Here is a 19,311-nt window from a genome sequence, read left to right as displayed (position 1 = left end):
CCGCTCGTTACTTAACGAGGCGTCATGTACAGTTTATATAAGGGTAGGATGACCTTATTAAAAGATAAATGGCAAGGGAGCCCATTTGCCTGCTCACAGTGACAGGACAGTACGAGTTGTCATTTTTTTTAATCAAATGGAAGAAATGTGTCAATTATAAATACAGGGAGGAGCAGTTCTGTTGTTACTAATCAATCAAGGATTTGTAAACAGCAGGAATATTTTCTCTGCTATTCAAGTCCATACTACCCCCCCCCCCCCCCCCAGATGACTCCCAAGCTTTCCAATGCCCCCGTTCTAGTTAGCCTCTAACTCGATTTCTGACAGCCAATTCAATTAGGCTGGATTTGTGTGGGTGTAAAAAAAAACAAAAAACAGCTAAATGAAAAAAGACGGATGGCAACCTCTGTTTCAAAAATCACACTTGTTGAATCGGCAAATTAGCAGCAAAATAAACACTGTCCAGACCGTTCGCACTAATCACCTCCTGTGGTTCATTCAGTTTTGGACTGCCAGAGGTAAACATTCGTGTGAGCTACCATTATTAGCTGAATGTGCTTTAACGGCAACGTGAGAAGGGTTTCGATTGTGTACGTGTGTTTTCTAATTCCAAAGGCACAGTGACTCATGGGCCAGCTGACAGTAAGAGTCAACGGTGGGGATGTGTCTTCTGGCGGCAGTCACAGGGTAAGCGAGGAGGAGCCGACCTGTCTGTAGATGAAAGAGTAGAGGCTGACGTCAGGCCGCCGAGTGCCGCAGCCCCTGCACACGTCGCTGTGGTACTGGACAATGAGATCATACACCTCCCCTGCAATGAAAACAAAAAATGGAAAGCAGAAAAAAAATGTTCTTTACAACAATATGTTCTATGCAGCTCCACTAGTCTAAACACGGTATTCTGACGAATATTGCGTTTTTGGAATATGAGTTAAACAGCAAAATCCTCAGGGGGCGGCCATTTTGCCACTTGCTGTCAACTGAAAATCAGCTTCACAAAACAGGTGAGGTGAATCACAAAGTGCCACAGAATAAAAAATGGTTTAGCCCCATCATTGTATGTTATTAGAAAAAGTATTAAGTGAGCTTTTAACATGCAGACACAAATGAATAAATAAGATGGTGTTGTACAGACATTGAATTTTGATCCAAGTAAGGAGCAATTAATTTTATTTAAATCAAGTGAGAGCAGTGACCTACAGCACATTACCAACAAGACTGCAATGGAACAGTATAGCCCAGATGGTCATCATAATTTCAATCAAATGAGTCAGGTGGACATGTTTAGAGGTACTCAGCCTTAGTGTAGGGCTGCACGTTTTTGTTTCGTTTTCCCATTGGGTGTGCAATCCTCAAGGTGAAAAAAAAATCAAAGTTGCATATAAACAAGATGCAAGTGGGACACCACGACGAGGCCCTCACCAACAGTGATGCACCTCCGCGTGAGGAACGAGTGCATGGCGTGGACATCTGCCACGAGCTGGCTGTCTCCGAAGGTGAAATAAGCCACGTCGCGTCCCGCCTCGGCAGCTGCCAGCATCTGGAGCAGCGCTGGGTTGGGAAGAAAGAATGAGAGAGAAAAGAGTGCCGCAAAATGTTTCTCCGCATGTCAAGAAAGTTTGAAACAACTTGCAGTACCTATAGACAAGTAACCTTGTCTTATTTATTAAATTGGTAATGAATGCTACTAAGTCGCATGGGTAAGGAGAAGGAGGGGTAAACTGGGGAATGGGTCTAACCCCCACTGAGGTGTGAATATTTAAAGAGACTGAAAATAAACTCAGCAGCCAAGTCATTAGCTATGTTACCTTATTATTATTACTATTATTATAGTAGCTCACAATATGATGTTAAATTAAGACTCTCTGACAGTCAGGAATCTTATTGAATTAGGCACGTGCAAAACAAGAGGTACCCAATTTACAGTCAAGTGTTTGTCTGAATCCAAACAAAATTTCCCCACTACGCTTTTTCTTCAATTATCACCCAATTCGAGGATACTACCAGAAAGCAATTACAAAGATAGATCCAGGAGGCATATCATTAAGCAGACAGTAGATGATTGGGCCTATGGAGGCCTGCACGTCACTCCACATAATTAACAAATATGCATGGAGGTGTGCAGCTCGCAGCATCAACTCTCCTCATGGCGGAAAGCTGAGGCAGAAGAGAAAGCAGGAGATTGATGGACTAGTACGAGCGATCAATTTCACTATTAATGAACCGTATTAGCTTTGTCACTTGATCAATAGGAGGAAGGCGACGAATAGGCCATAAGTAAATGAATGTATTCCCGCAAGACAAATGACCGCACTCCAGCGCTGGAGCCGCTCATCCTGACATTTATTGCCTTCTATGCAGGAAGACGATCGGCGAGGGCAGAATTTGAGCCGCGTTGCATCACCACTTGCCTTTAAGACGTGCGTCGCCTCCAAAAACCCCGCAGCCCCAGTTTCCTGTGGCCACCGCGGAAAGGTTGTCACTGTGTTCGCCGGGGCGGGCAAAGCCACAATAAGCCTGGAGCAGAGACAAAGGGTTAAAGAAAAAATACACAATTTAATGTGTTGAGTAAAATATGAAATGTTGTCCCAAACATTTATCGTGAGTCATTCTTAATTTATTTTCACAATTTATGTTTGTGTAGATTCTCATCTATCCAGGTCATGAGAATTCTTGCTAGCTGAATGTGTTGGGTTTTTTTTTAAGGTTAAAAAATGGCAAATATGTTTTTAGGCTAACAATATTAAATACAGTAGAAAATACACATAATTCTATTTTTTTTTTCTATTTCTCCCAATAACTAAATTATTGGGAGAAAAGTTATATTTGTAATTATGGCCGTGCAATTAATCAGAATTCAATTAGAATTTAAATTATTACACTCCACAATTACAAAATCAGCATAATCGTAAAAAAAAAAAGAAAGAAAGATTTTTAATACAAATTTTGAGTTGCTTCAATTTATACATTTGCAACTTTTTAAATTTTTTAAATAACTAATTTAATGAATGTTGTTTCATCCAAAAGGAACTTGCATAATAGTGTTTCAAATAATTGTATTTGTCTTAAAAAATTTTTACTTTTACACATTTTCTTGTTTAGTACCAAAAAAATAATCAAAATTTCAGTTATTACCAAAATAAGCGTGATTAATATTGTCTTTATAATCAAGCAGCCCTATTTGTAATATGTCTTGAGCATCAGATGCAATATGTTCCTATGATAATTTAGTAAGTGCTACAATATATTTTGCCATACTTTCAAAGCCGCTAGGGTATAGGAGTTCTCTATATTATTTTCATAAAACTCATAAACATCACTTTAAATCACATTTCGATATTGTACTTAAAAGCGAGGTCGTTGAGGCTCCAGTCATTTTTGGGGTCACCGTACAGTCACAGGTCATTGGGAGGCTTTATTAGAACATAACATTTCCACACAATGCAATGCAAATGGACTATGGAACGCAGCAATTCTAAAAAGTCATTCTATTTGCCTGAAGGCTTGCGCTTGACAAGTCATTCAATGCATGAGCACATGCAGGTTAGTCAGCCTGGCTTTACATACATTTATATCATATATCAACCGTATGTCATTACACTTCCACAGCCACGGATGACAGCACCATGAGTGGGTCGCACAGCCCGTTGCTAATAGCAGGCTGACCTCAGCACATTCGTTCTCCCACCGGCCTTTTAAGTAAATAGACAACATGGACCGCCCCCAACCCCTTTGACCGCTCATAAATCCAGCAGGCATTTATCTGGAAAGTACAGTATTCCAAAATGGATTGATCCTTATGTTGGTGCATTCCTCACACCCTTGTCAGAGCTGTCAAACATTTCCCCAAGCCGTCTGATGGCAGCCTTGAAATTGCCAATGTCTTAATTTCCCGTAACAACTGGATACCTTTTACCGCCGCATTCACGGTTAAATTTTTTGTCATTTCAAAATGCATACATTTCGATGAATTATCTTAAATGTATGGATGCTCAGAGATATGCTGCAGTATATTCTGTAAACATGTCACGGTCCCATCTGTTTGCAACACATGCATGTCCTTCTCAAATATTTACATTGAGAAGCAGTGAGAATCATAAACATGAACCAATGAGTTGATGCTACCATGCATCAATTGGGGGTGGGGATGGAAGGTTCAACAACACCACTATATAACTATGACGCTTATGTAGTGCAGTACTGGTACAAATAGAATGAATAAAAAATTTTTTAAAAAACCTTATTGAGCTCGCGGTCAATTCCATCTGGATGAAACTGTTGCAGGTAGTGCCTGAACGGCATAGCGTCGATTGCCACGATCTCTGTGCATCTTCTTTGCCAGTCGTCTCTGAAATTAATGTTTTGTTACATCATAAAAACACAAATGTAGCAAAAGGAGCAACAATTATTGCCTGCTAGTTTAGAAATTGCTTATATATATTTTTTTTTAAATACTATCAAAAAATATGAAGGAATCTTAACTTTTTTTTGTATTGTGGCTCCTTTTTTGTACAATACAGTATTTAGTTAAAATAATAATAATAATTTACATGAAGGAATTTTAACAAAACGACATGCTCTTAACCAATAGCTGTTTGGAAATAATGGCCATTTTGGCAAAAAATCTACTAGTGTTATAAAGATGAAAAAAACCAAACTTAGCGATGTTAACTTTTTTCCCCCCCTACTAAATTCTCATCAAGCTGTGTAGCATATGACAGCACATGAGAAATTACCATGCCATACAATGTCTAGTAGAAACCCCCCAAAATTGGTTGTGATTTAGCGTACATAAAACCAGTTTTCAGTTTTCGAAAACAAGATGCATGACGGATTAAAATTTTGGGGGATATATATATGCACACTACAGTCATAAAGTAAAGAGAAAGGTTTGACTCTATACCATAAATCTTTTCTAACCCTTCATGGTAACCCATTCACACACAAATGTTGATGCATTTCATTTTGCGCCAAGGTCAAGCGGGTGGACCTAAATCACATAAATGTTTCTACATTGCTAGCATATCAAACACAGCCTGCGATGCAAGGGCTAAAAATAGTTCTTAGGTGTCTTTAGATGAAGTGGAGTTTGGTTAATTACCTGGGAATGGTGTCCTGATGGCTGCCGCCAAATTTGTATGTCTGTGCGTAACCTGTGTATTTACTGTACTGCTGTGTCCCTGCAAAGTAAAAGCAGACGTGTTAATAACAATGTTTTTATTTTTTTTAATGCTTGGCAACACACCCCACATTCACCTGAGTAATAAAGATGATGGACAAATAGAAATGTGATCTTGAAGTGGTCATGGTTAAAACATAAGGGCTGAGGTTCTCATTAGAGCTCATTAGGACGCTGGCTGTCGAGAGCACTCGCTGAGACGCTCCACACACTGCAGTGGATAAACCAAGTGATTAGCAGTGGGGGCTTGGTCTGGAAGTAGAGCGCGGCGGGGAGGGGGAGCGAATCTCTCGAGCACGAGGCCTGCGGGACAGATTCGGCCGGCTATATTACTTAGTGTGGCCCGCAAAATACTTGGCGTAAGCCACGAGGCAGTAAAACGACAAGGAAGGATGACAAGTCAAGCCAGTACATTGTCCCCTTATAATAGTAATTTTGGGGTTTGTGTTTTTTTTTAACAAAATAAAAATATCACTCTACAATATAATACTTTATAAAAATGTATCGTATTAAACAGTTTGTGTTGCGATTGATCTGTGCTGCTCCTTCTGGTGTGCCCGCTTTGGCCACCAGGATGCAGTATAATACAGTCATCTAATACAAGTGAAGAAGAATAAATGCACCCTAAAAAGTAAATTTACAGTCATCTGAAATTGTAAGCATTTTACCCCACTGTATCAATCCTGTGTCATCTTCTGCTTCTCCTTGGTCCTTCTTACAGCAAATGTTTGACCGCCCCGATGTCAGCCAATCAACTTAACAATCAATTCAATTAGGCCCCGAGCACTTTTGCAGATTTCATCGTGGCTGTAAGATCCATTACGTTCCCTCCGTCCCATGTGTGCCAAAAAGCACCACAGGATAATATGATTTACTGCACGGCCACAATGTAGCTACAGCTCGCATGCCGTAACAGGGACAAGAGAGATACGAGGCGGGGTTTAATAAAAATGATGGAATGGGAGAGTGCATTAGCGGAGCAGGTCTTGGGCAGGTCTTCCAGATATATTTAATTCCGGGCTCCTGTAATCATGTTAAGTGGAGGCAAGAGAGCAACCGCGAGCAGGAGAAATGAGAAGGTGACTTCTTGAGGCAAACGGCGTGGCTTGAATGGTTACTGAGACGGTGACGCCTCTGGTGCTTACACTCAACATCGGGATCGTAAAATACTGATTCCATCCCCTCAGTCGACACAATTACTCCTTTTGCTTGGACTTGGCTTTATAAATTAATTGGTTAATGTGAGCGTGAGGGCCTCTACTTCTTACTTCCAGTTTGGGACCCGCCCATAGGATCTTAAAGTCATCTGCAATTCCTTTCACTCACTCCTCCTTTCTGTGACTTGGCTTTTAAATTGTTGTAACTGTTGACACACTATTTGACGAAAACACGTCATTCATCACAGTAGCACGATTGTTTTTGTGCAGTTTTCTTCTAGATTGACAAATAAAATATTGATTTTCATTGACGTAATCAAGCAGCCGCCAGAGTCTGAATGTGTCACAACTTTAAAGAGAGTAAACAAAAAAAAAAATGGGAGTCTCAGCAGGAGGGTGATGATCTCGTGCTGGGACTCCCTGATTCTCACGCTGGTTTCGGCTGATGTCGATTTGTCCCAAACCTTGCTTGCCATGTTGCTGCCACTCACTCCTGAAGGACATTCAGTGGGAATTACTCAGCCCAACAATCAGGCAAGCTCGATCTCCGCCCCACCAACCGGGCTCACAATCAAGAGTAGGCGTGTGACAAGAAAACTGAGCATTTGCCACCAACATTATTGAAGCCCTAGTTGAGGCAAGATGGGGTCAACAGAAGACCTGGATGACTTTCTTCCGTCTTCAGCCGTATGATTGAACTGTAATTTTGAGGAACTGCATTTCTCACCTGTGATGATCAAACACTCGTCATGATCCAGAGCTTCAGTAAAGAGGCGAGACACGATAAGCTCGGGGTTGATGAGGAAACGGATCTCCTCTTGAACGAGGCCTGAACTGGTGACTCCTCCTCCCACAAACTGATTGGCAAAATCGACCTGAAACCCAAAATGGAAGAATTTATTTTTATTTAGTGTATTACATTGACCGCTTTGTGACAAAACCTCCAATTTCGGAGGCTGACTCCTAAATCTGTTGACCCCAGGGAAAGGACTTGAGTCCTTAGGTCCTAAGAAACCCCCTGCTGAGTGGAGCATTTGACATCTTTTGTAGTATTTTCAAGTAGGACCAGCTCGAGGAATCCGTTGTTTCTGCTCTGACATATAAAAGTCTGAAATCAGCCATGCGGAAGATATGATTCTCAATTTGAAGACTGTCAGTTGTTGCTCATTGGCCTGCAGACAGCCGCGAGCAACCCCCCGTTCACGACCCCTGGAAGGAAGACGTTTCGGGGCGGATGTCCCCAAACTGGTCACTCAACTCTGAGGACAATCAGCCAGGCCGCCAAAGTCTACTTGACAGGCTGTCAGCACACCAGCCGCCCCCGTCCCCCCACCCCGGTGGAGCGGACATCAATCCGGGCCGCGGCGTTCCCGAGGGCTGGTCATGAGCGCTCGTCAGCTGTCAGCTGGTGGCGACTGAAGGCAAACAAAAGGTGAAAGGCAAAATGGGCCATTCTGACAAGAGAGCAGGAAGTGCGGCTGATGTGGAAAGCGGGGCGGGCTCGGAGGCCGCGACCCCGGTCCCTATGCACCCTCTCGTACGCCTTTTCAGCAGTGGTAAGCATTTTGGATGAAGAGCTACAGAATTTAGCGACAGAGATCCCGCAAACGTGCCGTGTTAGTCTTGTTGTTCATTCCTAAAAGGAAGGGGGACAATTCTAAAACGTTTTTCAAAGTGGAACGATTCGATTTGATTCATTTCGATGCACTCGCAACTTTTAACCAAAGAACGATTTTCTGGTTCAAACTGCTTTTTGTTACACACCCACTAAAAGGTATATTTTATATTATCGTAAGACACTGTAACTATATGCAGTTTTAACATTACAGTAATTTCTGGACTATAAGGCGCACCTGACTATAAGCCGTGCTAGCTAAATTTGGGGAATACTCGAGTTTGTTACACATATAAGCCGCACCCGACTGTAAACCGCAGGTGTTTTAATGTTACTGCACCGGGTTCCAGCTACTTTCTTTTCCATAATGAGGACGCAAATTGTCTCGCTCTCGTTCTGGCTCTCCTACTGTATTTGGGCTCACTTGGTTTGTTTTGCTCTGCCTGACGCTCTTGCGCTTCCTTTATAGTGTGCCCCCTTGTGATCTGATGGATAAGCCGCACCTTTGTATTAGCCGCAGGGTCGAATGCAAGTGAAAAAAGTAGCGGCTTATAGTGCAGAAATTACTGTAATACTGGGAAACTCTAAATTGTTGGATTAGACAAGTTTCAACACCTTATTTAGTGATTCTTCTCCCGCGCACCACACCTTGAAAATCACGGTTCCATACTACGCCTCTATCTTACCTGAAGCATTCCATAACCATCATCCTCAATGGTCCCTTCAGATGCAATGTACAGCTTTGTGAGGAGAGTCTCTGAGCTAAAAAAACAACAACAACAAAAAGTTATTGCATCAGAAACTTTGATTCAAATGATCAAAATCAATTAACTTCACCTTTCCCAATCTGGAAGATTATCCAGGTTTTTTCGTGTAAACGTCACCAGACCAGTTGGCTCTGAAAAACAGAGAATGGAGGGAATACATTTGTCTTCATGTACTCTTAAGCATATTAGTAGTAGAAATAAAATAAAAACTTACTATGCTCAGTGACACTTTTGAAGTAGCACATTAGAGTTTTTAATTTCTCAATCTTCCTGGATGACGATCCTTCAAACAGCCTGGAGGCAAAAAGACGACACGTTAGATTTAATGAAGTATTTATTTGTTCTACATGTAAATATTAAGAATATATTTAAATACATTGGTTTAATTTTGTAAGGTATTATGCACTTCAATTAGTTACAAGAGCATGTACACCACAGGGTGAACTAGTACCTATCCGACAGTGTCAATCAAAAATAAACGTTATCATCTTTGACATAGTTTTTGCATTGAATGTCATTCGACTTTACATTCATTTTTTTAAAACAAAAAGCACGTTTTTTTTTAAGCAAGGGGGTTGTTTGTGACATCACAATACCACATACTAAATGGAGATTAAAGTGTGACAGAGACGGGAGTCGTCCACGTGAGTTCAGTCATGCTTCAGCGTTTGATATGAATTAGTTGAGCCCTCACTCAGCCTCCTTTTCAGTCACTTGCCGATTATGTAGGATCTCTGCTGTGGGCACAATGGAGTTGCTTCAGGCTTGCCATCACTTGTGCCACTTTGTAGCACTCTCTCTCATACACACACACACACACACACACACACACATACACGAAAAAAAAGCAAAGCAGGAGCTTGGGCCTCCTCCTCCTTGGGGATACATTAAGACGTCCTGTGTTGCTTTTAAAGCAAGGAAGCGTGAGGTCAACCTCGCTTTCCTGACAACTAATGTACGCATTGCTGCTAGTGGCAAAGTTTTGAATGCACATTAAAAACGCCGTCGCACTCCAGTCCTGAGCGTGTTGTAAGAATTTTCATGTGGTGAGAGGGGAATGAAATGACAAAAGCTTGATGCTCTGAAAGCCCCTCGGGGGAGCGACAATCTCATTCTTCAGAGTCTCATTTTGTGTTTCCATTGGAGGCCGGTAGCAACAATCTTGCGTCGTACACTCCTTGAGGGTAAAGTGTCTTTGACTTGCCTTGCTGGCGACAGCAGGCTTTTAAGTGATGAAGGAAGGCAATATGGTCTTAGGGAGAATCCATACAGGATTATATAATATAGAATGGAACCACAAAAGTTGTACAATTTGGAGTTCAACCAAAATTCCCTGGAAAAAAATATCCCTCAAAAGTCAAGCAAAGCCATTATTGCACATGACTGCAGCTCAATGAACAATAAAAAATTTTTTTTATAATGAGATAACAATGGGTACAAGTGTGATGATAACCAGAGAGCTGTAAATGCTCTATAAGATACAAGCTGAGAGCTATATGGGTGGCACTGAACTTAAACTCAAGTTTAATGCTAATACATAATAGGAAACACCATACACGGGTTATAAAATACCAGTGCAAAGAATGAATATTACTGCATGCACCACAGAAGGAGCAGCACAATTAAAGCAAAAAATGTTGAGTTCCTTTACATTCCTTTAAATCATGCCATTAATGTATGCCTCTATAAAATAGAATGCAATACAAGAGCTAATTTTCTTATTAAAAACATATTAAGAACAATTTGGTTTTTTTTGTGTGTGGGGGGGCTGGAACATATTAATGGCATTTCCATTCATTTCAATGGGGAAAGACGATTTGATATACACGTGTGTTACGCGCATGGTATTGGAACTCCAATTAAACTAAAATACTTCAGACACTATAATTTATGAGTCATCTTAAAATGTTAATTAAAAATTTGTGTCTAAATTCATCAAGTTTAATGCTTAACATGATATCAGTTACATTTATTTCCGTGTCCTCTAATAACACAAAATAACAACACATTGAAAAATTAAACAACTGTAAGTAAGCTCAATTAAGAAGCACGGGCTTTCTTTGCTTGCATATCACAGAAACAAAACCTTGATGTAAATGAACGAGCGATGCCACTGCACACTGTCACAGGCTTCTACCAAACCGCCAATGGCATTCTCCGTCTGACTCGATGCAAATCAAATTTTCCCCTCCATTTAGGTAATTACACCGCAATGCCAAAAGAGATTGGGGGGTGGGAGGGGGGGTGGGTTATGTCTGCGCGGCGATCTACGGACTTCTTTTGCTTGACATCTTTCAGCCCGCAATTAGGCTTGAGCGTTACCTAAAGAAGTTGATATCCGGGTAGTTGCCGTATTCGCTGCGTCTCGAGTTGCGCCGCGGGAAGGTGCAGAAGAAGGCGTTGGCGAGCAGGCAGGCCACCTGCTCCTGCGACATGCTGATGGAGTGACTGGTGCCTCTCTTGAGGAGCGGTATGGGCTGGAAAAGAAGAAGCAGAGCGGCACGACCGCAGAGGAAGGTCAAAATCATTTGTTTAGTCCATTTGCCAAATGAGATGTTGAAGGATGTCGCGTAAGAGTGCTAATTTGGCGCCAATTTGGCCCGCCTCTTGAATCATGGCTACAATCAAGGGCATTAAATATAGAAAGTAAGTAAGAGCTGTGGAAGGCATTCTGTTGTTCCGATCTTTAGGCAGACAGACAAGCCTCTTTCAGAGATAATGCAAAGTCCTCCGTTTATGACAAAGTTCCGTTTCTACAGTGGCAACATAAACCCAATTTGCACATTAACTTGAAACACATTATAATAGTGAACAATTTTGAAAGTCATCTAACTGCAATTTTTTATCATCAATAATAAACAATATCAGATGTATTATACATAAACATTTTAGTTTACAGGAATACTAATGCTAAAATACATGCAAATGAACCATGAACTAAACACGAGTCGAACAGCAACAATTGCGTTCACAAATCAGGAACAGAATTCAAAACTAAACCCTTGGTACGTCATTCTACATTGATACTGTTTATACAGAGGAGCAATAACTAGGGGGGGGGGGGAATAGAAAATGCTCTCTTTTACTGTCAGTGTAAAAGGGGCTACTTGATGATATATTTAATGTTTAATCAACCCAGATAGAAACACATTTATGTAAATTTAATTAAGGAATTATTAGCTTGAAATCCCCTCACATGCACAAAACTGGACCATAATACCCATAAAGAGCATGAACATGGGATTGTCAATAGCGAGGCTCCTTGACCTCACACTTTGACTGCCGTTTGGGATCATGCTGTGTGTGAGTGACCATCGGGGTCAACCCGCGGCCATTGCAGCGCATGGACGTCGACTCTTACGCGGTCGAGTGAATTCGCTGGTTAGCGATGGCTGTTACCTTGGTGCACAGCTCCGACGCCCTCAGCGCTAATTGCACCAGCTTTGGCAGCAGGGAGCCAAACAGATGTTCCGCAGCGGCAGGCTCCAGGACCTTGGAGAGCGAGAGAGCAAAAGAGAAAATATCTGTTTATGTTTGTTGCTTTGCCACTAAACTGCATGTGACATGATTTGCAAGTTTGGGAGGACATGTTTAATTTTACAAAAAGGTTATAGCTGGTTTTGTGCACCTTCTTAACTCATTTGCTCCCAAAAAACGTATAAAAACGTTCTATTTTAAATAATGCCATGCTCCCAAAGACTTTATACATTTTTTTATGTTTATTTATGCTAGAGCAGAGAGGGCTTTGATGCAGCCTCGGACCCGAAGAGGTTGCTTAAAGCAATGGTAGTTATTACAAAAAATGGCCAGCAAGTGGCAGCAGAGTATACGGGATACAACCAGGGCCAAGGCTTTTTCCCCCAGTGTTTAAAATAGATTTGTGAATAATGATGAAACTTAGCTATATTCTAATGCTAATTGCTGCAAAATGGAAACAGATAGAAATATACTTTTTTTCCTGATGAAAGAGGAGACTAGTCTTTCTTTTGGTCGGTTCCATGTTTTTATAGCAATAGAACACAATATTCTGTGGGCCTTGCAAAATCTGTCAAAATCCAGTAAAACAGCCAGGAGCGAAGGGAGTTGCTTCAGTGAAAATGGCCTGGAGTGAATGAGTTAAAAAGGTTTAATCCAAGCATTTAAAATAAAGTTTATAAATACAGTATTTACACAGGTCTACACATACGATTACTGTCCTTTTTACAGTAGCACTTTGAGGCTATGAACAGAATTCTATTTGCTATGTACAGTAAAATGCATTCAAAATTGTGCAAATTATTTTTTCCTTTGACTTGTCCAAGTACGACAACATAAACTTCAAGTTATAAACCATTAGAGTATAATTCCAAGTTTGTTTGTTTTTAACCAAAATCAGAAAGATAACAGCATTTTAAAAATAAATTAAAATGCACTGTTCCAAATTATTACGCACGTTTCAAGCCATTTTACTGACTGGAAAGAAATGAAAATTGTTAGTTATTTGTTGAATTTGCAGCATTAGAGGATCACATTTACTGAAATTAAAAATCTCAAACAAATATATATTAACAGGTCTATAAGGCCCCTTATTTTAATAGTTGCTTTACAATTCTAGTTCCCATTAAGCTTTTGCTTGAATTTCTTGACAAAGATGCTGAATAGAAACTCTTAATGAAATTAGAACAAGTCAAGGTCTCATTGCATCTAACAAGGCAACAATCAGTAAAATTGAAATAAATCCTTTGCATTTTAAGCGAACAAGACCAAAAACACGAGGATGGCTTCATAAGTTTCGAGATCATATCAAAACCAACAACTGATAGCCAAATAAGAAGACATGTCTTATTAAACATATGGCATGTTTACACCCACACAAATGTCAAAAAGATCAATCATGGAGCGATCTCATCAGTAGTGTGCTATGCCGAGCCAAGTCATTAAACACTCTTCGGAGTGGTGGGGGTGTGTATGCAAATGGCCAAGGGTAGTGGAGGACTTGCCAGGCCGAGGAGCCCGGGACATTTGTACCATGGCAAAGGAAGCCTGACTAAACACTGCTCTAAGTAATGGGCTTGGTGTGATGAATGAAGGCACTTGGCCAGGACGAGCCGGTGGATGGGGCCGAGCCGGTCCGGGGCCCGGCCTTTTTTAAAATCCGTGCCAGGCTGTGCATCAAATCAGCTGAACTAACTGCACGCCGCTTGATTCGGGCCTGTACATCACGCCAAACTGACAACATAGTCAAGAGGGTTGCGTGCACGTGAGGGTGTGTGTGTGTGTGTGTGTGTGCGCCTCCTGTTTCTATTCCCCACTGGTTCGAGCAGTAAAACAATCTGCTTGGCTGCCTGCGCAAATAACACACACACACACACATACGCGCGCTCGTAAATACGGCCCGAGGAAAACTGTCCGTCAACAGCTTTTGTTATGCGTGAAGAGTGTGCGCGGCGAGATGAATATTCAAGGGAGGCGCCGGGCCCGTCACTCCGTGCCACTCATGTCGACTTCCCTCTGACACTCAAACGTATCCCGCTTCGCTGTCTCCTGTAGTCTGAGAAACAAATATTGATTGAAAACGCTTCCTGATTATACTTAAAACGTATGTAATGATTATACAAATAGAGATTGCAATAAACCTGGTACATTTTTTATCAAATCAATAAGGAAATGAAGTAATTAACCGCCAGAGGTAGCAGTCAGAGATAGCAAGGCCTCCATGAAATTGCGTTTATTTATTCCTGACACACTATTCTCTTTGTGCATCGCGTTTCTGTTAACTGCACTGCTTCCATTTTGCATATTTTTTTTTAGGGATGGTTGATACCACTTTTTTCAGACCGATACCAGTACGAGTACTCAAGTAGTCACCAATACCAAGTACTGATACCACCCATACTTTTGATAAATAATAACCCCACCCCGCCAAAAAAAACAACAACAATAACAGATAACAAATTTTAAAAGACATTAAAATCGCATTAACTTAATGGAAATTTTCTATTCTTATTATTTCAAATTTCTAGTCCCTGATCATAAAATGGCCACCATCACGATACCAATACCATTGGAAGTTCGGCCTGGTACCAATACTCACCCATCCCTATTATTTTTTAGGTCAGATTTGAGCCTCTACAGTTCTGCCATGTCAAAAACTCATCTGCCCAGTCCTGGCCAATGCTCAAACTACAGTGGGTATAAGAAGTCAACACACCTATGTTAAAATGTTTTGTGATAGAAAAATATGAGAACAAGATAAATGTTTTCAAAACTTTTAATGTGCCACAAAAGTCAAATTACAATAAAACTGAAATCTTTGAGGGAAAGTAAAAAAGAAATGCCAGAGTTAATGCCTCCGACTAACCTCAAATAAATTTCAGATGTTCTAGTAGGCTGTTCAGTGTCTACCATGCTTTGTAAAAAAGTTTGACTTAGGTTTCACAAGATCAATTTCAGATGTTCTAGTAGGCTGTTCAGTGTCTACCATGCTTTGTAAAAAAAAGTTTGACTTAGGTTTCACAAGACCATAACACATTTTCCCGCATGCGTTTAAGAGATTTTTCTTGAGTTAGGTTGTACAGGTTACATTAATGGTGGTGATGATGATGATGAAAAGCTAGTGGTCATGTTTTTAGAGAACGGGTTGTGAACTGCTCTATATGACATCAACAAAGACACTCAAATATAATACTAGTCTGTAACAGTCATGAAAGCGTTGATAAAACCCAACTCGAGCCATAGCCTAACTCAGTCTACATAGTACTATGTATATGAAATGTCATCAATGAAGCAAAAGAGATGGTATCAAAAATCAATAAACATTTGCAAATTTTGCATAGCTCAAAAAGCTGTCAACGCGGGATTTTATCCCCCATTCTTACATGATTTATGACACGCATGTGATGCCCGATTGATTCGACACTAAAAAGGGGGCGGGGTAAAGCGTTTCCTAATGTCAGCCATTTTCCTTCCTGACAAGTTACCAAACGTGACCTTTTGGGCAGATTAAATTATTGCTCCACACACCCACTTTGCTTGTACATTCTTCTCATGCGAAATCCATTACAGTTGGGTTCCCCCCCCCCCCCCCCCAGATTGACAGCAACACATTTTTCATCACCGCATCCACGTGGAGGAAAAAAAACAATTCATGCATTTTTTTTAGCAACAAAATGTGATGCATTCTTGATGCTGCGGCGGCGCCGGTGTGAGTGAACGGATTCTCCCTTAGAGAAAATCACACTTCTTAAGATTTCTCATGTTTACAAGCTCAGGAGAGATTTCTCCTATCACCTAATGACACTGCACGCAGCCTGTCTGACTGAACAAATGGAATATTCCCACCACCTCTACAGCCAGACAGTCAGTCAGTGCAGCCCTTACTGGTCCTCTACACACAGTGATGCACACACAAAGATGGGGAGGAGGGTGTAGAGGTGCATCAAGCTGTCACATGATGAATGGCCTTTAAGAGGGGTTCGGATGAAACACTGACATGTATGTCGGTCAACCAGCTATGAGTGGGCTTTTGTGATTATTTTGTTGACCTTTTAACTGTAATAAAGGATCAAACGCACCCAATATACTGCCTTTACAAATATTAAACTTACAGGCGTTATAGAAAATGGGTGGATTTATATGTTTCAGTCTACCCTGTCCAGTTCTGTGCATGTCCTGAGTGGTTGTACACATTAGTGCTATTTCAGGTCAGTTTTACCCGTAATATCTAAGAGAAGAGGTCAGAAATTAATGTATAGATGTTAAATATTAAATGGACGAAGGAGTGGATATGTTTGAATGTTGCTACTTTTAACATTTCCCATACAAGATTAAGATAGGATCGATCAATCTTCATGCATAGACTAATCAAAAGCAATCAATTTACCCTTACTGTCAAACAGGCTTACCTTAGTGCAGTACAAATGTAATGCAGTGAAGTCCCACTTCTTGGCAGTAGAAGCGCAGTATTTCAATATTGCAGTCTGTAATACATAAAATAATTGTTTTCTTTTTAAATAATTCAAATTTAAAGAAACAAGAAATCAAACTCCATTCAGTCTGGCATGCCGAGTAGGTCTGTTTTGTTGAATAAGGCCGCCACCTAATGGCACAATGTGGTAATGACAACAACAACACTGCACCCTGGGAAAGAAACTTGCCTTCAACTCAGCAGTGCTTCTAATTCTCCTCGTCAAAGTCTGCTTAATCAACTCCCACCGACTCATGTTCTGAAGTTCTCGTGTTTCCTGTGAGAAGAGAAGCTTTGTTAGATGTGTATAATAACGATGCATTTCATGTCAAAGAACCTTGCAAAACCCATTTTACAAACAATGGTTAAATAGGTGCACTATTATATCAAGTGCATATTATCCATTCATTTTTAAATGTGAGAAGAAGCTAGGGAAAACCCGACACAAGGAGAACATACAACATCGTGGAGGAAGCCCCGAGCAGAAATCTGAACCTTGGAACCTCAGAACTGTGAGGCAGATGTGCCAACCACAAGTCCACCGTTCAAAATGTCTCTCACAAAATGTGAAGATGCTTTTTGCTACTTATTTCTAAATCAGCTTATTTTAGTGAATATTAAGTGTGGTTCTGAGGTTCAGTGTTTGAATGTCGGCGCTGGATTTTCAGTGTGGAGTTTGCATGTCTTTGTCTTACTTGCCTGGATTTTCCCCATTTACTCAAGAAAAAATATGCCTGCTAGCATCATTAAACATTCTAAATTGTCCAGTGGTGTGATTTTTTTAACCCTCGCCCACGACTGTAATGAGCAAATGCGCTGAAGGAAATAGACAGATGAATGGATTAGTGTTACGTTACCTCATCTTGCACAGGAAATAGATTCCTGCTTGAACAGGGCATTTTGACATGGACATCATCCCACGTATCGTCAAAAGTGTCAGGATACGGAACAGTTGCATGACCAAGAAAGTCTGTCTGTCAACATCATGGAAAGGAAACGAGTGTCATATTTTTAAAAAAATATTTACACAATTCACAAAAAAATTGAGATATTCAGCTTTCAGGTAAACTGATTTATATCCATGGGAAGTTATGGAGCATTTTAGGTTACACCCAGAAGCTGAATATCACGAATTTAGTGTGAGTAGTGGATGTATCAATGATGTGATGAAGTAACATCTCAAACCCTTATCATCACATAGTGGACGCCGGGAACGTTCTTCAGTGGAGGAAGTGGTCTGCCGCATTGGGGCATCCTTTGCAGCTCGCCAATCGGCGTCCCAAGCCAGGTGGCTTCAAGTTCATCATCCTCATCTGTGTCTTGTGTTTTCCAGCTCTTATCATGCGTGTCTCGTCTTGAGCCTGCGAACGAAGCCCCTGAAAAGAAGTCTGTTATTTTGGCTTTGAGAAAGCACCCCGAGCTTGTGGAGCCTGACGCCACTTCCTGTTTCCCTGAACTGCCAGGTTGAAGCATGTGTTGACTTTCTGAATCCACTGACAGAGCAGGGACAAGGCCGTCGCAATCCAGGTCTTGAGGGGATAAAGGTTGTGTGTCTTCATCAGAGTCTGAGACAGCATTGTGACCATCGTGAGAGTGACCTCGGGGGCTTCCAGGGCCTTCATCAACCATCATTTCAGAAGTGCTTGAGTTTAGGGTGGGCTTCATAAGCCATCTCTCCAGAGTGTTTCTAGACAGTTGCTGCCTGGGGATGATCCTGCGATGGGAAGATTTTGTCTTGACGCCTCGCAAACCATCCGTATCAGCCTTTGTCCTCGAATTCATTTTTTTGCTGTCCTCCTCTTGCTCTAATGTCTCATTATTGTTGTTGTGAATGCCTAATGTTGAATCTGTAGCAGAAAAACAGGATTTATTTTCAAAGTGTAGTAGTTAATTCTTTGAAAATTATCAAATTACTTTGGAGAGATGGTTCTGATGGAGAAGTTGGGGATTCAATCCGGACTCTCTTTACTGAAGGTTCAAAGTCTGTCATTCTGTAAAATGAGCGGAAGAAACTAACAAAGATGAGCACAGTAAATAAGACACATTGCAAATTAACACAAGGTGACCCACTCAAGTACTCACAAGGAAACTTCACGATGACCAGTTGCTTCGTCTCCAACAAAATGAAGTTTATAACGTTTATGTGACCTGATCTAATCTCTCGAAATTGTTAGCCGCATTCCTAGGCTACTCGGACATTGTGTTAATGTTGTCTACGAAATAATACAATAGTAGCCTTCGGCCTGTAGAATTAGACAAATGTATCCAGCTGGTGTAAACAGCCGAGACATTAATGACAGGTTAGCGAACCTAGCTCGCTAGCTTAAAAACTAAGTCACACAGTGAACGCCCGATTTTGAAAAGACACACATGCCTTAGAAACGTTATGAAACACTCATCGCTTTATGTTCAAAGGAAGAAATATTAGATTGAAGCGGAAAGAACGCGAAAACCACTGAAATGTATTTGTTTTGAACTTCATACAGTACAACTTCCGTGTTACGTGACGTCAGATCTCGGATGTTGTCGCGATAATTACACGCCTACTCACAAATTTGTATTTCAGCAGCTAAAACAATACATTTCAAATTAAATTAAAACTGATTTTTTCATATTTGAATTCTAATTTTAAGAAATAACGTTTTCAACAG

General features: G+C 40.9%; 1 protein-coding gene across 2 annotated transcripts; it reads right to left on the bottom strand.

Annotated features, from left to right (window-relative positions):
- Positions 1 to 284: 284 nt before the first annotated feature.
- LOC147156565 (poly(ADP-ribose) glycohydrolase) lies at positions 285 to 19,168 on the bottom strand. 2 transcript variants are annotated; one of them, XM_086065319.1, is made up of 17 exons: positions 18,743 to 19,168; positions 18,575 to 18,651; positions 17,846 to 18,507; positions 17,518 to 17,634; positions 16,851 to 16,937; positions 16,599 to 16,673; positions 12,115 to 12,207; positions 11,038 to 11,192; positions 8,930 to 9,009; positions 8,786 to 8,846; positions 8,635 to 8,710; positions 7,061 to 7,208; positions 5,099 to 5,177; positions 4,237 to 4,345; positions 2,409 to 2,514; positions 1,420 to 1,548; positions 285 to 808 (listed from the first exon to the last, which is right to left on the bottom strand). In XM_086065319.1, the coding sequence occupies exons 2-17, from the start codon at positions 18,648 to 18,650 to the stop codon at positions 681 to 683; spliced, it is 2,181 nt and encodes a 726-aa protein (XP_085921445.1). In that variant the 5' UTR covers position 18,651; positions 18,743 to 19,168; the 3' UTR covers positions 285 to 680. The 2 variants fall into 2 exon arrangements, with proteins under 2 accessions (XP_085921445.1, XP_085921446.1); XM_086065320.1 differs by lacking the exons at positions 18,575 to 18,651; positions 18,743 to 19,168 and having other exon boundaries at positions 17,518 to 17,630; positions 17,846 to 18,061.
- Positions 19,169 to 19,311: the final 143 nt, after the last annotated feature.

Source organism: Leptonotus elevatus, chromosome 20 (assembly GCF_054856555.1).
Source record: "Leptonotus elevatus isolate MCC_2025b chromosome 20, RoL_Lele_1.0, whole genome shotgun sequence".
NCBI classification, from domain to species: Eukaryota; Metazoa; Chordata; class Actinopteri; order Syngnathiformes; family Syngnathidae; genus Leptonotus; species Leptonotus elevatus.
The sequence above is the reverse complement of the archived record's forward strand: the minus strand, read 5'-3'. Positions and strand labels throughout refer to the sequence as shown.